Source organism: Coregonus lavaretus, assembly GCF_964263955.1.
Source record: "Coregonus lavaretus genome assembly, chromosome: 1".
Lineage (NCBI taxonomy): Eukaryota > Metazoa > Chordata > Actinopteri > Salmoniformes > Salmonidae > Coregonus > Coregonus lavaretus.
Genome location: NC_139988.1, coordinates 26,909,546 through 26,936,977, shown reverse-complemented (window position 1 = coordinate 26,936,977; position 27,432 = coordinate 26,909,546). Strand labels below are relative to the sequence as shown.

General features: G+C 44.1%; 1 protein-coding gene across 1 annotated transcript; it reads right to left on the bottom strand.

Moving 5' to 3' along the window:
* Positions 1-1,329: 1,329 nt before the first annotated feature.
* LOC311128758 (exportin-5-like) lies at positions 1,330-25,700 on the bottom strand. The gene is made up of 33 exons (XM_084161006.1): positions 25,454-25,700; positions 24,804-24,925; positions 24,603-24,675; positions 24,235-24,372; positions 23,938-24,120; positions 23,811-23,837; positions 23,450-23,635; positions 23,089-23,165; positions 22,947-22,991; positions 22,689-22,785; positions 19,253-19,336; positions 18,926-19,051; positions 18,610-18,700; positions 18,330-18,458; positions 15,281-15,396; positions 12,281-12,436; positions 12,124-12,165; positions 11,908-11,997; positions 11,462-11,661; positions 11,187-11,283; positions 10,865-11,046; positions 9,815-9,915; positions 9,578-9,674; positions 9,316-9,452; positions 6,773-6,870; positions 6,461-6,507; positions 6,250-6,341; positions 3,925-3,984; positions 3,717-3,817; positions 3,524-3,631; positions 3,059-3,196; positions 2,695-2,862; positions 1,330-2,427 (listed from the first exon to the last, which is right to left on the bottom strand). The coding sequence occupies exons 1-33, from the start codon at positions 25,553-25,555 to the stop codon at positions 2,275-2,277; spliced, it is 3,663 nt and encodes a 1,220-aa protein (XP_084017132.1). The 5' UTR covers positions 25,556-25,700; the 3' UTR covers positions 1,330-2,274.
* Positions 25,701-27,432: the final 1,732 nt, after the last annotated feature.

Genomic DNA, 27,432 nt, shown 5'->3' with positions numbered 1-27,432 from the left:
GGAAACGTCTAGGAGCAACAACGGCTCAGCCGCGAAGTGGTAGGCCACACAAGCTCACAGGACGGGACTGGCGAATGCAGAAGCGCGTGGCGTGTAAAAATAGTCTGTCCTCGGTTGCAACACTCACTACCGAGTTCCAAACTGCCTCTGGAAGCAACATCAGCACAAGAACTGTTGGTCTGGCGCTTCATGAAATGGGTTTCCATGGCCAAGCAGCCATACACATGCCTAAGATCACCATGTGCAATGCCAAGCGTCAGCTGGAGTGGTGTAAAGCTCGCCGCCATTGGACTCTGGAGCAATGGAAATGCGTTCTCTGAAGTGATGAATCACACTTCACCATCTGGCAGTCCCACAGACAAATCTGGGTTTGGCGGATGCCTGAAGTACGCTACCTGCCCGAATGCATAGTGCCAACTATAACGTTTGGTGGAGGAATAATGGTTCAGGCTAGGCCCCTTACTTCCAGTGAAGGGAAATCTTAACGCTACAGCATACAATGACATTGTAGACGATTCTGTGCTTCCAACTTTTTGGCAACAGTTTGGGGAAGGCCCTTTAGTTTTTCAGCATGACAATGCCCCCGTGCACAAAGCGAGGTCCATACAGAAATGGTTTTTCGAGATCGGTGCGGAAGAACTTGACTGGCCTGCACAGAGCCCTGTCCTCAACCCCATCAAACACCTTTGGGATTAATTGAAACGGCGGCTGCGAGCCAGGCCTAATCGCCCAACATCATTGCCCGACCTCACTAATGCTCGTGGCTGAATGGAAGCAAGTCCCCACAGCAATGTTCCAACATCTAGTGGAAAGCCTTCCCAGAAGAGTGGAGGCTGTTATAGCAGGAAAGGGGGGACCAAAACCATATTAATGCCCGTGATTTTGGTATGAGATGTTCGACGAGCAGGTCTCCACACACTTTTGGTCATGTAGTGTATTTGTTCTCCTCTACCTTTCCTGGCTGGCAAAGTACCAGGATGTTGTCTCTGGTTTTGAATGTGAATTTAGAGAAATTGAATATAAGAAACTTTGAATAACTTCAAATGATGGTTTGTAAACTTGATAGACACTGAATGCAATATCTACCATAAATATTAATATAATTCAGTTTCAAATCATGAAATACAAGTTAAAATGATGAATTCAATCCATTAATGCATTAAACATAAAACAATTAATTCAATATCCTAATACAAATTCAAAATGATTCAAATACTATTACTGAAATCGTTCCATACCATAATTGGTCACTGACTCTAGAAGGTGAGCCAATGGGAGGAACAGAGTTTGTGGAGACTAATTAAAACCACCAACTTAATTAATAACAAATAACCTTAAGTCTACCTTTATTTAAAAACAGCAAAATATAAACAGCACTACAGTTTAATACTTTGTCCCTGTACAAGCACACATTTTTTACCATTAGTGAATGTATTTTAAAAAACGATGGCCACATGAACAATCACTCATTGACAGGGTGTGGAGATTTAAAGGGGTAGTTCATACCAAAAATCTAAGATTCTTCCCAATTCCTTGTTCCTTAAAAGTGATGTAACAAAGTCCCCTGACTATTATATTTTATGCCATCAGAAAATGCAGATCATTCTGTATGTGTTTTGAGAAATCAGCAGGCGTCGGTCCCATATTAATGGGAAAGACAGACAGGCAACATATAAACTCACAATATTTTTCCTATTTATTTGGGATTCACGCCTGCAGCTTTTTCCAAATGCACACAAATGTGACCTACAAACCAGACCTACAAAACAGATGGCATAAAATATGAGAGTTTTCAGTTTTCACAAACAATAACGCCTAAAAGTTGATGTTGCGGCAAACTATTCCATTACCATAGGAGAAATGTAGTGCTGGTTTCTCATACGTTCACAGCTGGGAGAACCAGTGCAAAACAAAAGTCACAATGACAATTCTACTTCAACCATCAACAGAGTAATGATCCTGTACAAAACATTGGTTTGAAAATATCTCTCCTTATACAGCAGACTACTTTGAAGTCTTACACCTCAGACATGCTCACTGGATCCCATTCAGGTTCTTCTGGCACACAATGGCTGCTGTCGTTTAGCACTCAAGTGGATGCTCCATGTTTGCGGAGCTACCAAAACACAATGTAAGCTAAATATGTTGTGCTAGTGAGGAAATGTGTATGCATGTTTGTGTGTATGCTAGTCCAGTTGAAGTCCTGTAACAGCTGATTGTAGTGTGTGTGTGTGTTAGGCCTGACTGAGGGCCTCTTTGTGCTGCTCTGTGCTTCTAGATGCCGTCCAGTACTGGGGAGAAGAGAGCTGCTAGTGCTCCACTCTCACTGGTCTCCAGAATGTCCCTTTTCTCAGGCTTGGGCTTCTTAAAGAGAGACGGAAGATTTCGGATATGTACCTCCTTTTTGAACTGCTGGCCCAGAGCTTTCTGTGGGGAGGAGAGATCAAGAACAATTTAGAAGAATCGGTTTGGATTGAATGGTTGTCTTGTTACATATGAGTGTGCAGGCCATATTCAATTAAACTTATTAAAACAAATACTGACAGCACTCGCCAATAAAGTATAACTTATATCCTATAATTAAAAACTAATTTCAAAAGTCACAATGGACACATTTCAGACATTATTCCAAGGTCTTTTCTGTAGGTCATTTTACAGTAGAACCATCCCCCTAGTGGCGGGCGGCAGCATTACCCCCACAGTGCCAGCAATGAGCTTCTTGAACTGGTCTTTCCTCTTCTTCTCTCCCAACCTCTGAGCAGAGCTGGGCTCCAGCAGCCGCTGGTCGTACTGGTCTAGAGCCTCCAGATTGATGTCGGGGATCTGAGTCATCACGTCTCTTAGCTCCATGTACCGCGGCCGCTGACCCAGGCAGGCAGGGAGGAAGAGAGGAAAGGGTTAGTTGGAGAGGAAGGGAGGAGCGGAGGAGGAGACAGGGAAGAGTGAGTGACGTTGGGGTCTGAGTCATCATGGCCCTTAGCTCCATGTACCACGGCCGCTGACCCAGGGAGGTGAGGAAGGAAGAGTTAGGAGGAGGGAGAGAGAGTGTGACACTCACCAGGTTCTCGTACATAAGCAGAGCCAGTTGTGTGAGGGCTGAGTTGCAGATCTCATGCTGCCCATGCATCTGCAGTCCCTTCAGAACACTGGTATAGAACCATGTGACCGCCTCTGGCAAAAGGTTCCCTCCTACGACCTGAACACAACAACAGAGTCAGAGAGAGACGGAGGGAGGGGGAAAGATGGAGGGAGGGGGAGAAACAGGCACAGGGAAGGAAGGAGGGGATGGGAGGGAGAGAAGGAGGGGAGGGGAGGGAGAGAAGGAGGGGAGGGAATGGAGGAAGAGGGGAGGGAATGGAGGAAGAGGGGAGGGAATGGAGGAAGAGGGGAGGGAGGGGAGGAAGAGGGGAGGGAGGGTTTGAAGGAGGAAGGGGGGAGGGAGGGAGGGGAGGAAGGAAGGAAGATAACATGGATAGGGAGTGCTAAAGATGGAGAGTTGCTGCCTGTCCTGTGTGTAGCCTACCTGTCGTAGCAGGGTCCAGCACACGATGGAGGCAGTGCGGTGACAATTACTGGTGTCCTTCCAGGATAGCGAGGTGAATGAGATGGTCAACAAGGTCATATAGATGTCCTGCAGAGGGAGAGGGAAAGAGACTTGTCATACTGCCATGGGTAGATGCTGTAGTTACTCCAGTGTGTATGTGTGTTCTGCTGACCTCGTGTTTGAGAAGACACTTCCCCAGCTCCGTCAGTTCGCCTGTTGGCTGGGCTGGAGAGGCAGCGACTGCCTGGGACTCAGTGGACATCATCTCCTCCTCTATATACACACACACACACGATAGGACATAAAAAGAAGAGGAAGAGTGAGAAGAGGGTGGACCCTGAGTAATACTTTTCTTCCCTACAAAACAAGTGAACACTCACCATCCACATCCTCCTTATTCCCTGCTGGCTCAGGCACTTTTTTCATTATGCAGGCGTGAGCTGATGGGAAAGGATCAATGTTAGGACACATGGCTAGACTGAAATAAAACCCATATACCCCAAATCTATCAAATCTGGATGTGCAGCAGAACTAAATTCATAGGGCCAGTTTCCCGGAACTAGAATAATCCTTCTCCTGGCCCCCCCCCCAAAAAACATGCTCAATGGAGAAACTAAATAGAAAGTATAGGTCTTCACAGATCCACAATGTACCCGAATACCCGAGAGGGTCCAGAAATAATGTCACGGGTCTGGGTTGGATCTGATTGTCAATTGTCTCGGGTATGTGTAATTTTAACTGACTTGTCCTCAAGGACACGTACAGTCGTGGTCAAACGTTTTGAGAATGACACAAGTATTGGTCTTCACAAAGTTTGCTGCTTCAGTGTTTTTAGATATTTTTGTCAGATGTTACTATGGTATACTGAAGTATAATTACAAACATTCCATAAGTGTCAAAGGCTTTTATTGGCAATTACATTACGTTTATGCAAAGAGTCAATATTTGCAGTGTTGACCCTTCTTTTTCAAGACCTCTGCAATCCGCCCTGGCATGCTGTCAATTAACTTCTGGGCCACATCCTAACTGATCGCAGCCCATTCTTGCATAATCAATGCTTGGAGTTTGTCAGAATTTGTGGGTTTTTGTTTGTCCACCCGCCTCTTGAGGGTTGACCACAAGTTCTCAATGGGATTAAGGTCTGGGGAGTTTCCTGGCCATGGACCCAAAATGTCGATGTTTTGTTCCCCGAGCCACTTAGTTATCACTTTTGCCTTATGGCAAGGTGCTCCATCATTCTGGAAAAGGCATTGTTCGTCACCAAACTGTTATTGGATGTTTAGGAGAAGTTGCTCTCGGAGGATGTGTTGGTACCATTCTTTATTCATGGCTGTGTTCTTAGGCAAAATTGTGATTGAGCCCACTCCCTTGGCTGAGAAGCAACCCCACACATGAATGTCTCAGGATGCTTTACTGTTGGCATGACACAGGACTGATGGTAGCACTAACCTATTCTTCTCCGGACAAGCTTTTATCCGGATGCCCCAAACAATCAGAAAGGGGATTCATCAGAGAAAATGACTTTACCCCAGTCCTCAGCAGTCCAATCCCTGTACCTTTTGCACAATATCAGTCTGTCCATTATGTTTTTCCTGGAGAGAAGTGGCTTCCTCGCTGCCCTTCTTGACACCAGGCCATCCTCCAAAAGTCTTTGCCTCACTGTGCGTGCAGATGCACTCACACCTGCCTGCTGCCATTCCTGAGCAAGCTCTGCACTGGTGGTGCCCCAATTCCGCAGCTGAACCAACTTTAGGAGACGGTCCTGGCGCTTGCTGAACTTTCTTGGGCGCCCTGAAGCCTTCTTCACAACAATTGAACCTCTCTCCTTGAAGTTCTTGATGATCCGATAAATGGTTGATTTAGGTGCAATCTTATTAGCAGCAATATCCATGCCTGTGAAGCCCTTTTTGTGCAAAGCAATGATGACGGCACGTGTTTCCTTGCAGGTAACCATGGTTAACAGAGGAAGAACAATGATTTCAAGCACCACCATCCTTTTAAAGCTTCCAGTCTGTTATTCTAACTCAATCAACATGACAGAATGATCTCCATCCTTGTCCTCGTCAACACTCTCACCTGTGTTAACGAGATAATCACTGACATGATGTCAGCTGGTCCTATTGTGGCAGGGCTGAAATGCAGTGGAAATGTTTTTGGGGGATTAAGTTCATTTTCATGGCAAAGAGGGACTTTGCAATTAATTGCAATTCATCTGATCACTCTTCATAACATTCTGGAGTATATGCAAATTGCCATCATAAAAACTGAGGCAGCAGACTTTGTGAAAAGTAAAATTTGTGTCATTCTCAAACCTTTTGACCACGACTGTACAGAGCCGACTGCTGAAGAAGAGAGAAAGGGTGTAATTTATGCTGCTGCTCCTGATTTTCACCAGAGTGGTGTGTGTAACTTGTTGTTGGCCAATCATAAGTCATCAAAGCGGCAATAGGCTAACAGTCATAGAGCCTCTGTGTGTGGCAATAGTTAGGAGATATCTAAATAATTGGAAGATGGAATTAAAATTAAGGAATTAAAAGTTAAAGGAGAAGGATAGGTTACAATGACCAACAGCCAACCGGTAGGCTGCTACTTCCTATTCTGAATGGAGTTATTTTTTGGGACCCGTAAAGGCCTATAATTGAAAGTGCTACTTATTCGCTCCCTGCATCCCAATAATCTGACCTTTACCAAAAGTGTGGACTTACTGAGCAGGTCCAGAACCTCTCTGGTGAGCAGCCGAACCAGCTGCTCCTCAAGCATCTCCTGATTCTCCTCACACGACTCGTCCTCCTCCCCACTACACACACACACACAGGGACATTGTCAACATACCACCAGCACAAAAATAGAAAGAAAACCTATGCCTTCAAAGGGACCACATGCCTTCATAGGGACGCACGGATGGATGCATCTTACCTGACAGTACTCCTCTGGTTGATGATCTGCCACCTGAGATGGAGTCTCTGTATACATAAACACAGAGAGACAACACGTCACATGATGAGTCGTCCTATTTCTTATTAATCGTGACCGATTACTAGTGCCAATGACAATAAGCATGCTGAGTGTTTGATCAGCCTCTGATTTCTTTTCATTTGTTTGGTAGTTGTACCACAGTTAACCTTTTTTGCTATGTGAGTACATTATTTCCTTTTTACATGCAAAGAAGCTCTCCTTTTTGGTATTTTACTTCACAGGTGCAAGGGGAAAAAGTGTGCGAGTTCGGACCTGTAGCATGTAGGCGAACAGAGGGCCCAGCAGGGGGCAGAGCAGACTGTCGTAGCACTCCTGTGGACACGACACCACCAGCTGCTTCAGGAACACCCGTACACACACGTTAAGGAACACCGGTTGATTGAATAGATACTGCACATGTAAAGTCAGTGCTATATCAATGTATTTGATCACTAACAATGACATTATATTCCTTTTTGTCTGAAGAAAAAGTATATATACAGTCGTGGTCAAAAGTTTTGAGAATGACACAAATATTAATTTTCACAATGTCTGCTGGCAATTTGCATATACTCCAGAATGTTATGAAGAGTGAACAGATTAATTGCAAAGTCCCTATTTGCCATGAAAATGAACTTAATCCCCCAAAAACATTTCCACTACATTTCAGCCCTGCCACAAAAGGACCAGCTGACATCATGTCAGTGATTCTCTCATTAACACAGGTGAGTGTGTTGACGAGGACAAGGATGGAGATCATTCTGTCATGTTGATTGAGTTAGAATAACAGACTGGAAGCTTTAAAAGGAGGGTGGTGCTTGAAATCATTGTTCTTCCTCTGTTAACCATGGTTACCTGCAAGGAAACACGTGCCGTCATCATTGCTTTGCACAAAAAGGGCTTCACAGGCAAGGATATTGCTGCTAGTAAGATTGCACCTAAATCAACCATTTATCGGATCATCAAGAACTTCAAGGAGAGAGGTTCAATTGTTGTGAAGAAGGCTTCAGGGCGCCCAAGAAAGTCCAGCAAGCGCCAGGACCGTCTCCTAAAGTTGATTCAGCTGCGGAATCAGGGCACCACCAGTGCAGAGCTTGCTCAGGAATGGCAGCAGGCAGGTGTGAGTGCATCTGCACGCACAGTGAAGCAAATACTTTTGGAGGATGGCCTGGTATCAAGAAGGGCAGCGAGGAAGTCACTTCTCTCCAGGAAAAACATCAGGGACAGACTGATATTCTGCAAAAGGTACAGGGATTGCACTGCTGAGGACTGGGGTAAAGTCATTTACTCTGATGAATCCCCTTTCTGATTGTTTGGGGCATCCGGATAAAAGCTTGTCCGGAGAAGACAAGGTGAGCCCTACCATCAGTCCTGTGTCATGCCAACAGTAAAGCATCCTGAGACCATCCTGTGTGGGGTTGCTTCTCAGCCAAGGGAGTGGGCTCACTCACAATTTTGCCTAAGAACACAGCCATGAATAAAGAATGGTACCAACACATCCTCCGAGAGCAACTTCTCCCAACCATCCAATAACAGTTTGGTGACGAACAATGCCTTTTCCAGCATGATGGAGCACCTTGCCATAAGGCAAACGTGATAACTAAGTGGCTCGGGGAACAAAACATCGACATTTTGGGTCCATGGCCAGGAAACTCCCCAGACCTTAATCCTATTGAGAACTTGGTCAATCCTCAAGAGGCGGGTGGACAAACAAAAACCCACAAATTCTGACAAACTCCAAGCATTGATTATGCAAGAATGGGCTGCGATCAGTCAGGATGTGGCCCAGAAGTTAATTGACAGCATGCCAGGGCGGATTGCAGAGGTCTTGAAAAAGAAGGGTCAACACTGCAAATATTGACTCTTTGCATAAACTTAATGTAATTGTCAATAGAAGCCTTTGACACTTATGGAATGCTTGTAATTATACTTCAGTATACCATAGTAACATCTGACAAAAATATCTTAAAACACTGAAGCAGCAAACTTTGTGAAGACCAATACTTTTGACCACAACTGTACACTTAACAAAAATCTTAGGATCACTGAATTGTTCCATACGCACAAAAAGCTTATTTCTCTCACTTTTTGTGCATACATTTGTTTATATCCCTGTTAGTGACCATTTCTCCTTTGCCAAGATAATCCATCCACCTGACAGGTGTGGTATATCAAGAATCTGATTCAACAACATGATCATTACACAGGTGCACCTTGTGCTGATGACAATAAAACTCTAAAATATGCAACACAATGCCACAGATGTCTCAAGTTTCGAGGGAGCATGCATTTTGCATGCTGACTGCACGAATGCCCAACAGAGCTGTTGCCAGAGAATTGAATGTTCATTTCTCGATCATATGTCGTTTTAGAGAATTTGGCAGTATGTCCATCAGGCCTCACAACCACCGACCACATGTAACCACGTCAGCCCAGGACCTCCACATCCGGCATCTTCACCTGCGGGATTGTCTGAGACCAGCCACCCGGACAGCTGATGAAACTGAGGAGTATTTGTGTCCGTAATAAAGCCCTTCTGTGGGGAAAAACTCATTCTGATTGGCTGGGCCTGGCTCCCCAGTGGGTGAGCCTATGCCCTCCCAGGCCCACCCATGGCTGCGCTCCTGCTCAGTCATGTGAAACCCATAGATTAGGGCCTAATGAATTCATTTCAATTGACTGATTTCCTTATATGAACTGTAACTCAGTAAAATCGTTGAAATTGTTGCATGTTGCATTCATATTTTTGTTCAGTATATATTGAATTAGTCAAGAGCTCCTATGTGATTGGCAGCTCTAATGGAACAGAAGGATATGGATCATGGTGCGGAGTCTGTGGTCAGGCACGTTGTCGAGGGAGACGAAGGCAGAACCAACAATCTGTTCAGCCAATCCCTCGATGGTGTAGAAGTCCTGCTGCAATGATAGGCCTGCCTTCCCCAGGGTATGGTAACTAGAGAGAGAGAGAGCGCGAGAGAAAGGGGGGTGGGGGGGTGAACAAGAGAGCGAGACTGTGTGGTTGTGTTGGTGTGTGGAGAAAGAGAGGAAGCAGAAGACTATCCAAAGTGAGGAACTCACCAGTTGTCGTAGAGGGTACAGAAGAATCCCTGCATGCGCTCTAGATGAGTCTTATACACTGGAGGGTCATAGATGTCCAGGGCTGGCTGAGGCAGGCCTACAGGTCAGGACACATAACATTCATGGTTGTTCATTATCCTTCAAGGGGGAAATATTAGCCATAGGTTACCAACCTGTGATATAGGGTTTCTAAACCAGTACTGTGCAGAACCAGTGAATCAGTGTGGTTCCTCTCACCTAGAACCACGTTCTTCTCCACCTCTATCATGTCGTAGGCCCTGGAGAACGTCTCACTCAGACGACACATGTTCTCCGGCAGGAACAGACTGTTGTGGGTTCTACAGAGAAACATCATCATCATCCTCTATATCATCATGTTCATCACAAACACTATCACCATCATCACCACAAACACTATCATCACCACCACCAAACACTATCATCATCATCACCACCAAACACCATCACCACCAAACACTATCATCATAATCACAAACACTATCATCATCATCATCAAACACCATCATCAAACACTATCATCATCAAACACCATCATCACAAACACTATCATCAGCATCACCAAACACTATCGTCATCATCACCACCACCATCACAAACACTATCATCACCACAATCACAAACACTATCATCATCACCACAATCACAAAAACTATCATAATCAAACACTATCATCGCCACCACCATCATCATAAACACTGTCATCACCACCACCACAAACACTATCACCAGCATCACCACCAAACACTACCATCATCAAACACTATCAACATCACCACCATCACAAACACTATCATCAACACCACCACCACAATCACAAACACTATCATCATCACCACAATCACAAAAACTATCATCCTCATCACCACAAACACTATCATCATAATCACTATCATCACCACCAAACACTATCATCATCATCATCACAAACACGATCATCAACATCACCACCAAACACTATCATCATCACCACCATCACAAACATCACCACAATCACTATCATCATCACCACAATCACAAAAACTATCATCATCATCATCATCACCACCACAAACACTATCATCATCACAAACACTATCACCACCAAAATCATCAAACACTATCATCATCATCACCACCACAAACACTACCATCATCACCACAAACACTACCATCATCATCACAAACAGTATCATCATCACCACCACCACAAACACTTATCACCACCATCACTATCATCATCACAAACACACCGTCTTTCTCTCCAGCACCCCCACCACATCCCCTAACCTGATGAGGGCGAGCAGGTTGGGCAGCAGGGCCAGGACCTGGGTGTTGCAGGGGTTTCTGTAGATGGGGGCTCCATTAGGGGTGTAGCCCACTACAAAGCCCCCAGCCTTCGCTTCCTCCAGGTCAGCTGGCCAGCGGGCCCTCTTCACCACCCCCAGGATGGTGTATACACAGAAACTCAACTGGAGGGCAGGGTGGGGGAGAGACAAACAAGGAATAGGAAACGTTTCAATATAGTTGACGTTTTGGCAGAATTGGTTGAATTGTTAAGTTTTAGTACTTAGCCATGAACGCACACACACACACACACACACACACCTACCCGTGACCTGTTGATGCCCGTTGTGTGTTCTGTGCCTTCAGCCACCAGCTGATCAGCACCAACGAAGGCCAGGAACAGAGCAGGATCCCACAGCACACTGATACACACAAAGAGAGAACAACCATTTTATTATACAGCGCAAGTGTGTGTATACAGTTGTGTGTATAGCGTGTATGTGTATGTACGCATGTGTGTGTGTGTGCGCGGGCGCACGTGTGTCTGTGTGCATGCAGTGCGTGTAAGCAGTTCAGTGTAGACAGCGCGTGTGTACATACTGCCTCATCTCATCGGAGGTCCAGCGAGCAGCCACGGTGCCCATTAGCTCCTCCAGGAAGTTTTTCTGCTTGTTGTAGTCTTTGAACTGGTTACTGATGAGGACCAGGGCCTCCATCAAAGCACACTTCTCCAGCAGGTTCAACAGATCCTCATTGGAGAACAGCTTTTTCACGTGGTTATACATCATGTCAAAGCACGGCTGCATGGAGACAGAGAGAGCGAGTGTGAGAGAGATATAGGTGAAAAACAGACACACCCAAACATCCCCCCACAGATACACATACACTTGTAAGAAGCAACAGATTTGCACACATCCGTACACTGGTTCTAAAAGTCATAGCCAACTGTGTCACCAGTATCTACTTAAAGCATCTGTTCCTTTCTACTGCACAGCGCTGGATGAGCCTTCTCTAGGAGTAGGATGAACTTGACCGCAGACACATACAAGAATGAATTGTGGGTAGTCTCGAGACATCTTGATGATGGAGGAGCAGGCGTGTCTTCTGACGTTCTTCACCGCACGCGTCCGTGGTGCCTGAAAATGACATCCCAGATCAGACTGATGATTGGATGGACTACTTAGCCTCGGATACCTATCGCTTTTATACAATCCCAAAGAACACATCCGTCGTCCTTCCTAAGAATATTTAAGACGGCTCACCTTGCTCTCCTCTACCACCTCAAATGTGATGGAGGCAAACAGCTGGGAAGGAGAAGAAGAACAGTTTCATTTAAAAAGGTGGACACGATCCATAAAAGGTCAGGAGAGAGATTGTAGATCTGTGTGCGTGCGTTTGTGCGCATGGGTGTGTGTTCACCTTGTAGAGGACCTGAGGCAGGAAGTGAGGTCGGTGTGTGACGAAGGGGAAGAGGACGGAGACGTTGGTGAGGACACAGGACAGGATGAGAGGGTCTCTGGTATTGTAGTTCAACACCGCCTGTAGCAGCTCAACGCCCTGGTCTACAGGCAACTTCTACAGCAGGGGCAAAGGGACACCACAGAGTTAGGGTTTCTTCATCATCATCATATTAACCGGAATTTCCTTTCATTACATTCATAACACTTGGGTAACACTAGTTTAAGGGTCCATAATAAACCATTTATAAATTGTGTGTTCACCATTTATGAATCATTACGCCCACATTTATAAACCATTTACTAATCATTAGTAAAGTACTTTTGCAGCCCCTAAAGTGAGCACTATTTACGCTTTATAAAATGTTGAGTGACCAGAGTAAGCCTACAACACAGGATATTTAAGAAATAAATAAATAATAATACACACACACACTCATTCAAGGGTTTTTCTTTATTTTGACTATTTTCTACATTGTAGACTAATAGTGAAGACATCAAAACTATGAAATAACACATATGGAATCATGTAGTAACCAAAAAAGCGTTAAACAAATCAAAATCTATTTTATATTTGATATTCTTCAAATAGCCACCCTTTGCCTTGATGACAGCTTTGCACAATCTTGGCATTCTCTAAACCAGCTTCATGAGGTAGTCACCTAGAATGCATTTCAATTAACAGGTGTGCCTACTTAAAAGTTAATTTGTGGAATTTCTTTCCTCAATGCGTTTGAGCCAATCAGTTGTGTTGTGACAAAGTAAGGGGGGTATACAGAAGATAGCCCTATTTCGTAAAAGACCAAGTCCATATTAAGGCAAGAACAGCTCAAATAAGCAAAGAGAAACGACAGTCCATCATTACCTTAAGACATGAAGGTCAGTAAATACTGAACATTTCAAGAACTTTGAAAGTTTCTTCAAGTGCAGTCGCAAAAACCATCAAGCGCTATGATGAAACTGGCTCACATGAGGACCGCCACAGGAATGGAAGACCCAGAGTTACCTCTGCTGCAGAGGATATGTTCATTAGAGTTACCAGCCTCAGAAATTGCAGCCCAAATAAATGCTTCACAGAGTTCAAGTAACAGACACATCTCAACATCAACTGTTCAGAGGACACTGCGTGATTCAGGCCTTCATGGTCGAATTGCTGCAAAGAAACCACAACTAAAGGACATGAATAAGAAGAGACCTGCTTTGGCCAAGAAAGACAAGCAATGGACATTAGACCGGTGGAAATCTGTCTTTTGGTCTGGAGTCCAAATTTGAGATTTTTAGTTCCAACCGCCGTGTCTTTGTGAGACCCAGAGTAGGTGAACGGATGATCTCCGCATGTGTGGTTCCCACCATGAAGCATGGATGAGGAGGTGTGATGGTGCTTTGCTGGTGACACTGTCTGTGATTTATTTAGAATTCAAGGCACACTTAACCAGCATGGCTACCACAGCATTCAGCAGCGATACGCCATCCCATCTGGTTTGCGCTTAGCGGGACTATCATTTGTTTTTCAACAGGACAATGACCCAACAAGACTGTTGGAAAAGCATTTCTCATGAAGCTGGTTGAGAGAATGCCAAGAGAGTGCAAAGCTGTCATCAAGGCAAAGGGTGGCTACTTTGAACAATCTAAAATCCAAAATATATTTTGATTTGTTTAACCCTTTGTTGGTTGCTACATGATTCCATATGTGTTATTTCATAGTTTTGATGTCTTCACTATTATTCTACAATGTAGAAAATAGTAAAAATAAAGACAAACCCTTGAGTGAGTAGGTGTGTCCAAACTTTTGACTGGTACTGTACATACACACACCAAAAATATAAACGCAACATGTAAAGTGTTGGTCCCATGTTTCATGAGCTGAAATAAAATATCCCAGAATTTTTCCATACGCACAAAAAGCTAATTTCTCTCAAATTTTGTGCACAAATTGGTTTACATCCCTATTAGTGAACATTTCTCCTTCGCCAAGATAATCCATCCACCTGACAGGTGTGGCATATCAAGAAGCTGATTAAACAGCCTGATCATTACACAGGTGCACCTTGTGCTGGGGACAAAAGGCCACTCAAAAATGTACAGATTTGTCACACAACACAATGCCAGATGTCAACTTTTGAGGGAGCGTGCAATTGGCATGCTGACTGCAGGAATGTCCACCAAAGCTGTTGCCAGACAATTTAATGTTAATTTCTCTACCATAAGCCACCTCAAACGTTGTTTTAGAGAATTTGGCAGTACGTCCAACAAGCATCACAACCGCAGACCACGTGTAACCACGCCAGTCCAGGACCTCCACATCCAGCTTCTTCACCTGCGGGATCATCTGAGACCAGACACCCGGACATCTAATGAATCTGAGGAGTATGTGTCTGTAATACAGCCCTTTTGTGGGGAAAAACTCATTCTGATTGGCTGGGCCTGGCTCCCCATTGGGAAGTCCTGGCTCCCAAGTGGGTGGGCCTATGCCCTCCCAGGCCCACCCATGGCTGCACCCCTGCCCAGTCGTGAAATCCATAGATTAGGCCCTAATGAATTCATTTCAATTAACTGATTTACATATATGAACTGTAACTCAGTAAAATCGTTGAAATTGTTGCATTTATATTTTTGTTCAGTATATATCTATCTATCTTTTTTTGTGTGAATAACTACCTTCTTTTACAAATGTAGGAGTAATAATTAATAAATTGTGAACAGTTTGTGACTGCCTTATAAATGACTCATACATGGTTTGTTACAGACTCTTCAAATAAAGTTACACCAACACTTGTTTATGTTCTTGAGCCATGCAAAAAAATATCAAATCAATAGTTTTGTCTTTCAAAAATACCTACACATTTTTGCCATCAAGGGCACCCGCCTGGCAGTGTTCACAATCTGCCCTCTCTACCCCCTCACTCTCTAGTTTTGCTCTCTCCATCTCTCCGCTGTGGGTAGCCATAAACATTACTCGTACCTCATCCTCCACGTTCTTGAAGATCTTTCCCACAACACTCTCTGTAAAGAAGGTCATAGCATCCCACTGGACCGCTGCCGGAGACAGGATAGAACACAGCCCCTCAGCCGTCTTAGCTGGAAAGAAAAGGAGGAAGAGAGAGAAAAATAGAGTCGGGAGAGGTAAAAAGGGGAGAAAGAGAGAGAGTATATAGGCTAATTAACTAATTAGTTAACCGGCGTCACCAGTTTCTCTTGACCCATCAAATCAAATCTTATTTGTCACATGCACCGAATACAACAGGTGTAGACCTTACAGTGAAATGCTTCCTTACAAGCCCTTAACCAACAATGCATTTTTAAGAAAAATAAGTGTTAAGTAAAAAATAGATAAGTAAAAATAACAAATAATTAATGTAGGTAGAGACTATGCATAGATAATAAACAGAGAGTAGCAGCAGCTGGGGGGGGGCGACGACAATGCAAATAGTCCGGGTAGCCATGATTAGCTGTTCAGGAGTCTTATGGCTTGTGGGTGGACGCTGTTAAGAAGCCTTTTGGACGTAGACTTGGTGCTCCGGTACCGCTTGCCGTGCGGTAGCAGAGAGAACAGTCAATAACTAGGGTGGCTGGAGTCTTTGGCAATTTTTAGGGCCTTCCTCTGACACTGCCTGGTATAGAGGTCCTGGATGGCAGGAAGCTTGGCCCTAGTGATGTACTGGGCCGTACACACTACCCTCTGTAGTGCCTTGCGGTCGGAGGCAGAGCAGTTGCCATACCAGGCGGTGATGCAACCAGTCAGGATGCTCTCGATGTTGCAGCTGTAGAACTTTGAGGATCTGAGGACACATGCCAAATCTTTTCAGTCTCCTGAGGGGGAATAGGCTTTGTCGTGCCCTCTTCACGACTGTCTTGGTGTGTTTGGACCATGAGAGTTTGATGGTGATGTGGACACCAAGGAACTTGAAGCTCTCAACCTGCTCCACTACAGCCCCGACGATGAGAATGGGTGTGTGCTCAGTCCTCCTTTTCCTGTAGTCCACAATCATCTCCTTTGTCTTGATCACATTGAGGAAGAGGTTGTTATCCTGGCACCACGCGGCCAAGTCTCTGACCTCCTCCCTATAGGCTGTCTCATCGTTGTCGGTGATCAGGCCTACCACTGTTGTTTTGTCGGCAAACTTAATGATGGTGTCGGAGTCGTGCTTGGCCATGTAGTCATGGGTGAACAGGGAGTACAGGAGGGGACTGAGCACGCACCCCTGAGGGGCCCCCGTGTTGAGGATCAGCGTGGCAGATGTGTTGTTATCCTTACCACCTGGGGGGAGCCCGTCAGGAAGTCCAGGATCCAGTTGCAGAGGGAGGTGTTTAGTCCTAGGGTCCTTAGCTTAGTGATGAGCTTTGAGGGCACTATGGTATTGAACGCTGAGCTGTAGTCAATGAATAGCATTCTCACGTAGGTGTTCCTTTTGTCCAGGTGGGAAAGGGCAGTGTGGAGTGCAATAGAGATTGCATAATCTGTGGATCTGTTGGGGCGGTACGCAAATTGGAGTGGGTCTAGGGTTTCTGGGATAATGGTGTTGATTTGAGCCATGACCAGCCTTTCAAAGCACTTCATGGCTACAGACGTCAGTGCTACGGGTCGGTAGTCATTTAGGCAGGTTACCTTAGTGTTCTTGGGCACAGGGACTATGGTGGTCTGCTTGTTGGTTTTACAGACTCAGTCAGGGACAGGTTGAAAATGTCAGTGAAGACACTTACCAGTCGTTCAGCGCATGCTCGGAGTACACGTCCTGGTAATCCGTCTGGCCCTGCGGCCTTGTGAATGTTGACCTGTTTAAAAGGTCTTACTCACATCGGCTACGGAGAGCGTGATCACACAGTCGTCAGAACAGCTAATGCTCTAATGCATGCTTCAGTGTTGCTTGCCTCGAAGCGAGCATATAAGTAATTTAGCTTGTCTGGTAGGCTCGTGTCACTGGGCAGCTCGTGGCTGTGCTTCCCTTTGTAGTCCGTAATAGTTTGCAAGCCCTTCCACATCCGACGAGCGTCGGAGCCAGTGTAGTACGATTCAATCTTAATCCTGTATTAACGCTTTGCCTGTTTGATGGTTAGTCGGAGGGCATAGCGGGATTTCTTATAAGCTTCCGGGTTAGAGTCCCGCTCCTTGAAAGCGGCAGCTCTACCCTTTAGCTCAGTGCGGATGTTGCCTGTAATCCATGGCTTCTGGTTGGGGTACGTACGGTCACTGTGGGGACAACGTCATCGATGCACTTATTGATGAAGCCAGTGACTGATGTGGTGTACTCCTCAATGCCATCGGAGAAGAAGAATCCCGGAACATATTCCTGTCTGTGCTAGCAAAACAGTCCTGTAGTTTAGCATCTGCGTCATCTGACCACTTCTGTATTGAGCGAGTCACTGGTACTTCCTGCTTTAGTTTTTGCTTGTAAGCAGGAGGATAGAATTATGGTCAGCTTTGCCAAATGGAGGGCGAGGGAAAGCTTTGTACGCATCTCTGTGAGTAGAGTAAAGGTGGTCTAGAGTTTTTTTTCCCTCTGGTTGCACATTTAACATGCTGGTAGAAATAGAGGTAAAACGGGATTTAAGTTTCCCTGCATTAAGGTCCCCAGCCACTAGGAGCGCCGCCTCTGGATGAGCATTTTCTTGTTTGCTTATGGCCTTATAGAGCTCGTTGAGAGCGGTCTTAGTGCCAGCATAATTTCCTTTCAAAGAATTGTTACAAGAATGAATCTATTGTTTGATAAGAGTGAGAACTCACCTCATACAAATAAAGAAGCATTTCCTCTTTAAGAACCTACTCAAACCCCTCCTTCCTCAATATGAATTAACTCTTGATTTGAGCAATCAGCTGCATTGACCTGGAAACATACTAATGGCCCTACTCCCATAGCCTACTCTTGTGGTAGTCTGCGTGCTTTGGCTCGTGGTTTGTGTTAACCCCTCATGGACTCCACAAAGACATTCAATCAGTTTCATACTGACACATTCACCATCACAGTGACACCCCCCCCCCCCCCAGATCGCCACAGTCAAGAAGCAGCACGTACACACAGTGGTTCCGATGTCGATCGGCGTACTGATCTGATACTGCAGCCACTCTGCTGCAATCTGGAAGGCCTCCAAGGGGACAATACGACACGCATTCCGGACCACCTCCCCCTGCTGCGCTCGGAACGCTGGAAGACATCGGAACACGGACACAAGCATCAGGGTCATGATCAGTAGGAACGAAATGCAAAAAACATTATTCAATGGCAACAAAAATAAATTATATGAATATTTATTAAGTCTAAAGTATTCAAATAAAATAGGAGTCACATTACTTACAGTTGAAGAAGGAGTTGAAGTCTTCATCACTGTCGAAGTCATGACGGGAGTACTCACAGCTGGGACTGTCATTCCTGGAAGGAAAACCAGTCTAGCAGGAGGAACACAAGAATATCAATTAATATAATTAAAAGAACCTTGCCATAGCATGTAGAGACAAAGCACACATAGTGGAAGAGCTAAACCTTTCCGTGTAGTTGTCATAATTTATATTTTGGATTTATAATTTGTGCTCACTTCTTCGAATGAACATTTTGATGCTTTAATGTGCAACTGCACAAAGTCTTGGATGCACGTACATTGTAGCCCGTCTCACCTTGACTAGGTTGGTCATGGTGGCTCTAAAGTACTTGATGGTCATCTGGATGATAACAGGATCCTTGGAGAGAATCTCATGTCTGAACAGGGTTCCCCACGTGATCTGGGTGGAAGACCTAAGGAACTGGTGGGAAAAGACAAAGAAATACTTTAGTTCAGAGTAGGGTAGATTGTCAGAACAAATCAAAACATTTAAGAATACTACGTCTTAACGTTCAGTGCTCGAGGCCCAGATTTGACAAAGGAGGATATGAAGAAACTAGCTGTATGGGATTTGTATCGAGAGGCTGTGGCTGGTACTTTATTTTAACAGTAGGTAACTCACCTGGCTTGGGTGTGTGGTGAAGGCCAGGAATGCTTCTGTGTACTTGCTAAGGTTTGCAGGTACCTCTACCTCCACATCTGAACCCTGCATTAGAAACACATAGGACAAACGACAGATCAAGACACCCACGTGTACTTTTTTCTTAACTGTTTTTGGCCCACAAAAAAAAAAAAAAGAGCTAATGAAACTGTTGCCCGCCAAAATAACCAAGAGAAAAAAGATCCTAATTGCAAAATAATGCTTTTTATTCATTGATGGAAATAAGTCCATGTAAATACATTTGACCATCATGCTTTTCGGTCTATAGGTTAATTTGCATTATTTAGTGGAATTAAATTGGCCTGTGTGTATTCGTTAGTCATCATGTATCTTACTTATCCAACTCAACTATCACATGCACAGCATACAGAACCATTTTGAGATGGATTTCTCCTGCTGCTCCTCAGCTGGTTGCTGCTGGAGTAAAACATGTGCTTTTAAAAGCCCATTCATTGAGCAATAATTCTAAATAAAATCGCATGTTAAAAACTGTTTTGGTGCACAATTAAAAAGAGCTACTATTTTTATTTCTGGTAATTAAAGCGCGCCTCCCGTTCATCATTCAAGTGCAGGAAACAGGCTATCAGCGCATCATCCACCACTTTACAATGTGAGCTGGAGGCAGTATGCATTTTGAAAACATACTTAATTGTTTGAAACCTGAATGTTTTATTTCATATTATGAGGCATGTCTTACCTTGCTTCAAAGTAGCCTACAGGCAAAATCCCACCATGGAAACATGGAGGCAATTATTTTATAAAGACTTCATAGGCGGCGCGTGAGTTTCACATTTGGGGAAGCTTACAATTTATCCTACCATTTCTACTGTTCTGGATGCCAGTTATGATTTTCATATCTGCATTTTGGTGGAACAGTTACATGAATTAATTTTTTTGTAATTTTTCTCCCCAATTTCGTGATTACGATCTTGTCTCATCGCTGCAACTCCCCAACAGGCACGGGAGAGGCAAAGGTCGAGTCATGCATCCTCCGAAACATGACCCGCCAAACCGCACTTCTTAACACCCGCTCACTTAACCCGGAAGCCAGCTGCACCAATGTGTCGGAGGAAAAACCTTTCAACTGACGACTGAAATCAGCCTGCAGGCGCCCGGCCCGCCACAAGGAGTCGCTAGAGCCAAGTAAAGCCCTCCCGGCCAAACCCTCCCCTAACCCGGACGACGCTGGGCCAATTGTGTGCCGCCCTATGCGGCTCCCGGTCACGGCCGGTAATGACACAGCCTGGGATCGAACCCAGGCTGTAGTGACGCCGCAAAACTGCGATGCAGTGCCTTAGACCGCTGCGCCACTCGGGAGGCCCGGAACAGTTTCATTCCAAATAATAACTTTTCAATTTTTCAAAATCATTGTCAAGTGGTTAATCATAAAAATCTGAATTAAAATGATTAAAATCTAAAAGGTCAACTAATGTGAGATCACCAACCTCTGCCATATGGGAACATTGATAGACTGACCATTGGCGGCTAAAGAAATGAGCGCATGGAACTCATAGCCTATAGGCCAATGCAGCAGTAGGTCTATAACTTCCATTGCTCTTTCAAGGATTGGTGATTATCGAGGGGGAGATTGGAAAGATTTTTCAAATAGCTTCCTGTGAGGAACTATAGTTTTAATATATTATCATTAGCAATGAATGTTAAAAAATAACACTTTCCTACATTTCTGCGCAGCGGGCCTGGTACTTGCGTGCTCAAGCGCGTGCTCCCACAACATTATTAGGACAGGGAAACCAGACACACGCTCATTGCTCACATGGAGCACTTCAAACAAAAAGACAATGAAAAAATTTACAAATCTCATAAATGATGATTATGAAATAAACCAAAACTTGTTTTTCACAAGTGTAGCAGGTTGTGAACTCTGCAAACAACGTTTCCACTCCAAGAATGAGAATAGTAAATGACTGTAATTAATACATGCATTAACAGAAATGAATGTAACCAAATTACAGGATTAACGGTACATTTACTACTGGTGACATATGTCATGGGAAATTGATTTAAAAAAAATCTAAGGACAAAGTATAAAAAAAAGAAAAGAAATTATGCACTCACTAACTCTGGATAAGAGCGTCTGCTAAATGACTAAAATGTAATGTAAAAAGTAAACAATTCACACATTGAATGTGCAAGTATTGACAGGAGACAGCAGAGCCGTTCTGGAGAGACTCGCCTATCTCTTCGCCACACACCCCTCCCCTTCTTCTCGTCTCAACATTTTAAGTTATACTCAAGACACATTATCTTCACACATATTTTAGGTGCTTTTCACTGACAGCCGCATGTTCAATAATCAGCTAGGGCTATTGTCACGCACGCTGCCCAAATTGCGGGCTTCCCAAATAAGCACAGGCCTATCAGCTTGTGATTTGAAACAATCCACAGTTATTTATTTTTTTTAAAGCTAGATTCCTCTGTGGCTAAGTCATGCTTTCTGGTGAAGTATTTTATGTATAGACAGGAGTAATTATATAATTTTGGCAAATTTATTTCCATTTACTTCGCTATTGGACCCACCGCTATGCCATTTCTCTCCTGTTCTATTGGTTTTCATATCAACAATCCTAGTCATTGTTATAACGTATTGTCATAGTGTTGTGGGAACAAAGTTAAATCTGTTAGATAGATAATTATTGGTGCCACAGAGTCTGAATGCCAAGGATTCCAGTATGTCGAGGGAGCTTACTGGGGTTTATCTTAGAATGATTGATAGATATAATATACTGACTTGGGTACAAGCTGGTACCATCAGACTGGGGAGTGCCCATGGATGGTTAACAGATGTGGTTGAAGAAACGTGTAAAATGAAGTATTTAAACAGAGATTTCCTTTGTCCAGAGTTCAGATGACAAGAGGCAAAGCATGTGCCATTTGTTAAACAAACCCGGTACCGTAATCAAATAAATAGTTTGTATCAACTCTCCATATAATTGTTTAAGTATATTATTTCATCTGGAACTTCTCGATACCAGAAACTTATCATAACAGTCATATTAGCAACACATCTTTAGATTCCCCCTCTTTTTAATTTAACAGAGATTTTCATCTCTGTCACATATGGAACCACTAACAGGTGCACTGTTTAGAACTGTGTTTTCCCAGGTGCGCTGTTTAGAATGGTGTTTTCCCGTGAATTGCATTTTGGTAAATGTTTGAAAATGCGTTTTATTGGCTGCTTCATTAAATTAGTTCTGTTAAGATGCATTACCACAATCTAAATGTGTCATTCTGAGCACCTTAGGTGGATACCCTAATGGGTTATGCACCCAATGCTTATGGGTCTGGAACATTTCTCAAATGGCTGGTAAATTAATATCTTCCCGGTCAAGTTGTCCGGCGCCACATTTTCCTAACGGAAACCCTGAGCCAGACTCACCACTAATGAGCAGAGTTGGCTGCCCAGGGCACACAGGACCTGACATAGCCTCTTCAGGAAGATGTAGTGTGTCTCCACCAACCCTGTCCCCTCTGGCCTGGGGGGAAATCAAATTAAACTTTATTTAAAGGGCATTTTTAAGCATAGCAGCACACTTCACTGAAAGAAAAAAGGACCAAGCCGTATGAGCTCAAATGCTAAATACCAAAGCTGGACAAGAACTCTGACGCTGAATACCAAAATGTGTAGGCTACTCACTGTGTTGGAGAGGATTTGTTGCATATTGCAGCTCCATTTGCAAACCTGTAGCCACAAACCGATGAGAATTAGAAGCCAGAATGAGCTAGTAATGCTGCTGTGTAAACCAAGGCCTTATGGGTGATGAGGGGAATGTACTCACTGTGCAGCAGACAGGATGTAGTGCATGGCGACGTCGTCAAACAGCACCATGAGGGGTTTCCTGTCCTCCAGCTTCCCCTGAGGAGACACACCAAGCACGTTAAGATGACAACAGTTTTCACAACCCTATGATGTACCTGACTAATAATACAGTAGATGTAGACCTGCATTTTACATTACAACAATGTCGTGAAAAAATATCTGGTCTGGTCCTACAGAGTCCGTCTGCAGAAAGAGGCGTGTTTGTAGATTGGGTGTCTGGACAGAAAGGAGGAGTGTCTGGAGAGAAAGGGGGAGTGTCAGGTCCTTCAAGGGGTGACTGCAGAAAGGGGAGTGTCTAGTACTGTGTAGTCTATACTAACCTTGCGGCTAATGGCGATGAGCAGGCACTCGGCAGCCTCCAGCTGCAGCTCTGTCTCACTGAGCAGCAGACAGAGAATCTCCAGCAGGCGACAGTTGTCACTGGTGATGTTTGCCAGGGCCACCCAGTCTATGTAGCCTGCCAGGGTGTTTAGAGTAGCCACGCCTACACGACAGTGGGCCTTGGCCTGACCAGGTGGAGAGGGGGAGAGAAGAAGAGGGAGGGGAGAGAGATGAGAGAGAGGGGGGGAGGGGGGGTAACACGCATAAAACAGAACAGAGAAGTCTCTTTAGCTGGGTGTCTAAATGTGAATATTAAAAAAATCAGAAAGTGGATGTAGTACATCAAAAACACTTTCCTACCTGCAATTCTTGGCCAGGTATTCTTTTCTGGAAGAGGTACAAAAATAAAATATCAATAAAATAAGTCAAAAACACTTCTGCAAATGTTTTGGGGAACGACAGACAGATGTAACCATTGTCTGTTTACCAGTTTGCGGTACTCATCGACGTGGAGCTGCAGGATGGCGAGCAGGAAGCTAAAGATACTCTCCATGTTCTGGGTGAGGGTCTGCTGGATGTCCCGGCGACGCTGGGTGGGCAAGGTCCGGAAGGTGATCACGTCCTCCGCCAGCCGCAGCAGGATCAACATCACCAGCTCTGTCTGGGCCTCCTGGGGGGGAGGAATGCTTTGATGTTTTCAGCCCTGAAAGTTGCTCCGGGGGCCTTGGCACCCCGCCAGCATAAAAACCTAGGGGAAACACTGAACGGGAACGTGCCGACTCACCCCTACGCTGGTGAGTGCCTCCATCTCCTTCAGCATGTCAGGCCAGTGCTGAGGCCATTCTCTCTTGATCATCTCCACTATGATCCGCGAGAGAACATCCTTGATGTAGCTCTCCTCCTCCAGGATAGGATAGGTGCCCTGGAGAGGGAAGCAGTGTGCCAGAGTCAGGGAACAGACTAGTGTCTGCATATTCATTAATGTACATCTAACTGATCACACAACAATGTTTTTTGTGTGTGTTTTTTAAAAGTATATTTGTAATTGGGTCAACAGACCACCAGTAATTCCATTTGTCATCTTATCAGCCACATACTTTTTCTAGAGAAATAAAGACACTAACAGGGTGTTTATCACCCAAACTGACTCACAGATGACAATAGACCCATAGCACAGTTCTTCAGCTGGACTTTCTCCTTCTGTGGCATGTTGTTCCATCTGAACCTATTCTCAACATGAAGAAAAACAACAAGGTTTTGGGGAACACATTGGCACATGTGTAGGGGGATGTCTTAATGTCATTGAGGAGAACTGTGTGAATTATACAATGTCCAATATACTCATATACTCACTTTATGACGTGCTCCAGTATCTGTAGACCAAAGTGCCTCACCACTGCTGTTTGAGTTTTATCTGCTAACTGTAGCCCACATGGGACACAGAAGGCACACTTCTCTTTGAATTCTTCACAAAACTGAAAAGAAAAAAAGAGACAAGTTAATAATATGCACTCAGTTAACTACTGTATCTACCTAGCCAGATAGGTGTAGTACAAAGTCATTCACATGTATGGATGAATAAAACATCAAAATGGTGAACTTGCAATGATATCCGTCATAGCTATCAATGTAGTTTATGGAGCTTTACATAGATAATTAGGAGGTAAAGCTTGCCAGCAGCTGGCTGGCTGCTAGATAGCTAGAAATCTAGTAAGAAGGTCTCAAAACAATGCATAACTCAGCTGATCCAACGCAATCAATATAACTAGGCTAAATGGTTGGCATTACGTTAGATGATCTTGCATTCAGTTTGGGCATTAGGCAGCAGCAATGGCTCTAGCTAGCTAGCGGTGTGCAATGAATGAAATCCGCAGCTGGCAACATGATGGGAAGGGTAACATTATGGATGCTAGCCATCTGACGTTAGCTATCTAGTTAACTACCCATCTGCTGGCTACCTTACCAGCTAACGTTAGCAAGCTAGCATCTAGCCATCAAGATACCTTTAGGGCCTCCAGACGATATATTTGGCTAGATTCCACGTCCATCATCACGTTCACAGCTTTGATGAGCTGATCACACATTTCAGCCACGGGTTCACCCATGACTTTGAGTAGTGTCTTCAGAAAATTAGATGAAAGCTAGCGGTACTGCACCATGCAAAACACCTGTAAAATGAGTAAAATGCACACGCTTTGAGAATTCACAGCGTGTAGCTAGCTACACAGGCGTAACCACAGACATTGGCCGTGTTCGATAGCATCAAAACCGTGACGCATCATGGGTAAATAATGACTGACTATTTATTCTTATTCTTATTCTTCTTCTATGGTATAAGGGCGTTCGCAACAATAGGCCCTTTTCACGTGACGTCAGACAACTTCCGTTCTGCCGCGATGCAGGTTATGTTTACATCCGGTGTCGCTTAGGAACGCTTAGCTAGTAGCACATCATTATGGAGTTCACCCAGTCCCTTTCACATCTGCCACCAATACGACTTAACGACGTAGAACGACTTGCTGACAAGTGGTCCCTTACTTCAAGATCGAAGCTTGATAAAGGCTACAAGTTCTTCGTTGAAGGTTACCTGTTTGATTATGAAGGTACGTGTTTATCTTTATTTAGCTTAAATTAGCCCTATGCTAGCGAAGGTTATGAGCTGACGAGTTTCTGTTTTGCAGCCTCTTTTTAATATTACTGCTGTTTGTATCGACCGTAAGATAAGAGTCAGTAATGTATTAATGGCTAATGCTGCGCCCTTTCTCCCAATCACTGTATTGAAACAGTCTCAAGTGTAGTTAACGGTGAGGTGACAGTGAGAGGGCGATGTTACAGGTCCATGAAGAAAAATGAGGAGGCTCATCGGCTTCAGGTTTCTCAGATAAACAGTTCTCTAACATTATGATAAGATAGGTTAAGATAGATAAGTTTTCTTTTTGTTGTGTTTTGCTGCGGTTGCAGATTTAATAAGAATGATTCCACAAAGTTCCACTGTGGATCAGTTTGTTTCTCAGTCTGAGCTCTGATTTTGTATCATTAAACTTAATACACAACGAAATTCTTACAAACCGATGTGGGTTGTTGACGGCAATAAAGACTGGGAAAGATTCTGTGATAACTCAAAATGTTCAAATTTTCGATAAGTGTTGGCACTACTTGTCAAAGGTTTCAGAACAGCCAATTTTTCTTAATTAAAAAAAGAAATTGGGTTTTGAAAATTGTGTACAGTAGTTTATAATGAAACGCAGAAAAAATGTTTTGTAAGTACAGCACTAATTGTTATGTCTCTATGAACAGGTTACACTAGACTCTGCAGAGGTTCCTGTGGTACTCAATCACATGTCATGTTCCTGCTCTGCTGGGAAAGCACTATGTAATCACATAGTAGCACTTCTTTTTCAAAGTGCTCACTATGTTACCATGGGCTTTAAGACAGCAGCTATATTGCATCAGGATTAAATTATTAAACATTTTGTACAAGTAATATATTATTGGATTACAGTAGTATTACGTTTAACGCTGTCTACCTATCCTTACCCCAATCATTCCAGTGGAATCTAGACGGCACTGATCCCTGTTTAATACGGATCCGTCCACTGGCCGATGTGTATCTATCCTCAGGGGGAAAGTGCTGACTGCAAACAAAGGTGCTCCCACGAAGAATCTTAAAACTTGGTCCCTCATCTCTCCTGATCGCCCTCACCCAACGGGCACGTATTTCTCCATCAACAGGGAAATCGTGAAAACTCAGATACGGGAATTTCTGTTTGTTGTTTGAACAAAATGGTACACTGCAATAGCATCTTCTCGAAGATTGTGCCATGCTTCGGTGTTGGATGGGATACTGTTGCGATACAGACACCGGGAGAAAAGAAACAGCTAAATTAACATTCAGCTTTGACCAGGAATCAATATTTATCTAGCTATCATGCACAACAGTATTTGAATAGGTGAGTTACTATACATTCATGAATAAACTAAC

What these genes read in the sequence shown, in the direction of transcription:
- LOC311128758 (XM_084161006.1), bottom strand. Translation starts at nt 25,555, where the DNA reads ATGGGTGAACCCGTGGCTGAAATGTGTGATCAGCTCATCAAAGCTGTG. An exon ending in AGGTGGTAGAGGAGAGCAAG is followed by an intron (nt 11,998 to 12,123) that starts GTGAGCCGTCTT and finishes TGTCATTTTCAG; the next exon opens with GCACCACGGACGCGTGCGGT. An exon ending in CAGACTCCGCACCATGATCC is followed by an intron (nt 6,871 to 9,315) that starts ATATCCTTCTGT and finishes ACGTGTGTGTAC; the next exon opens with GGGTGTTCCTGAAGCAGCTG.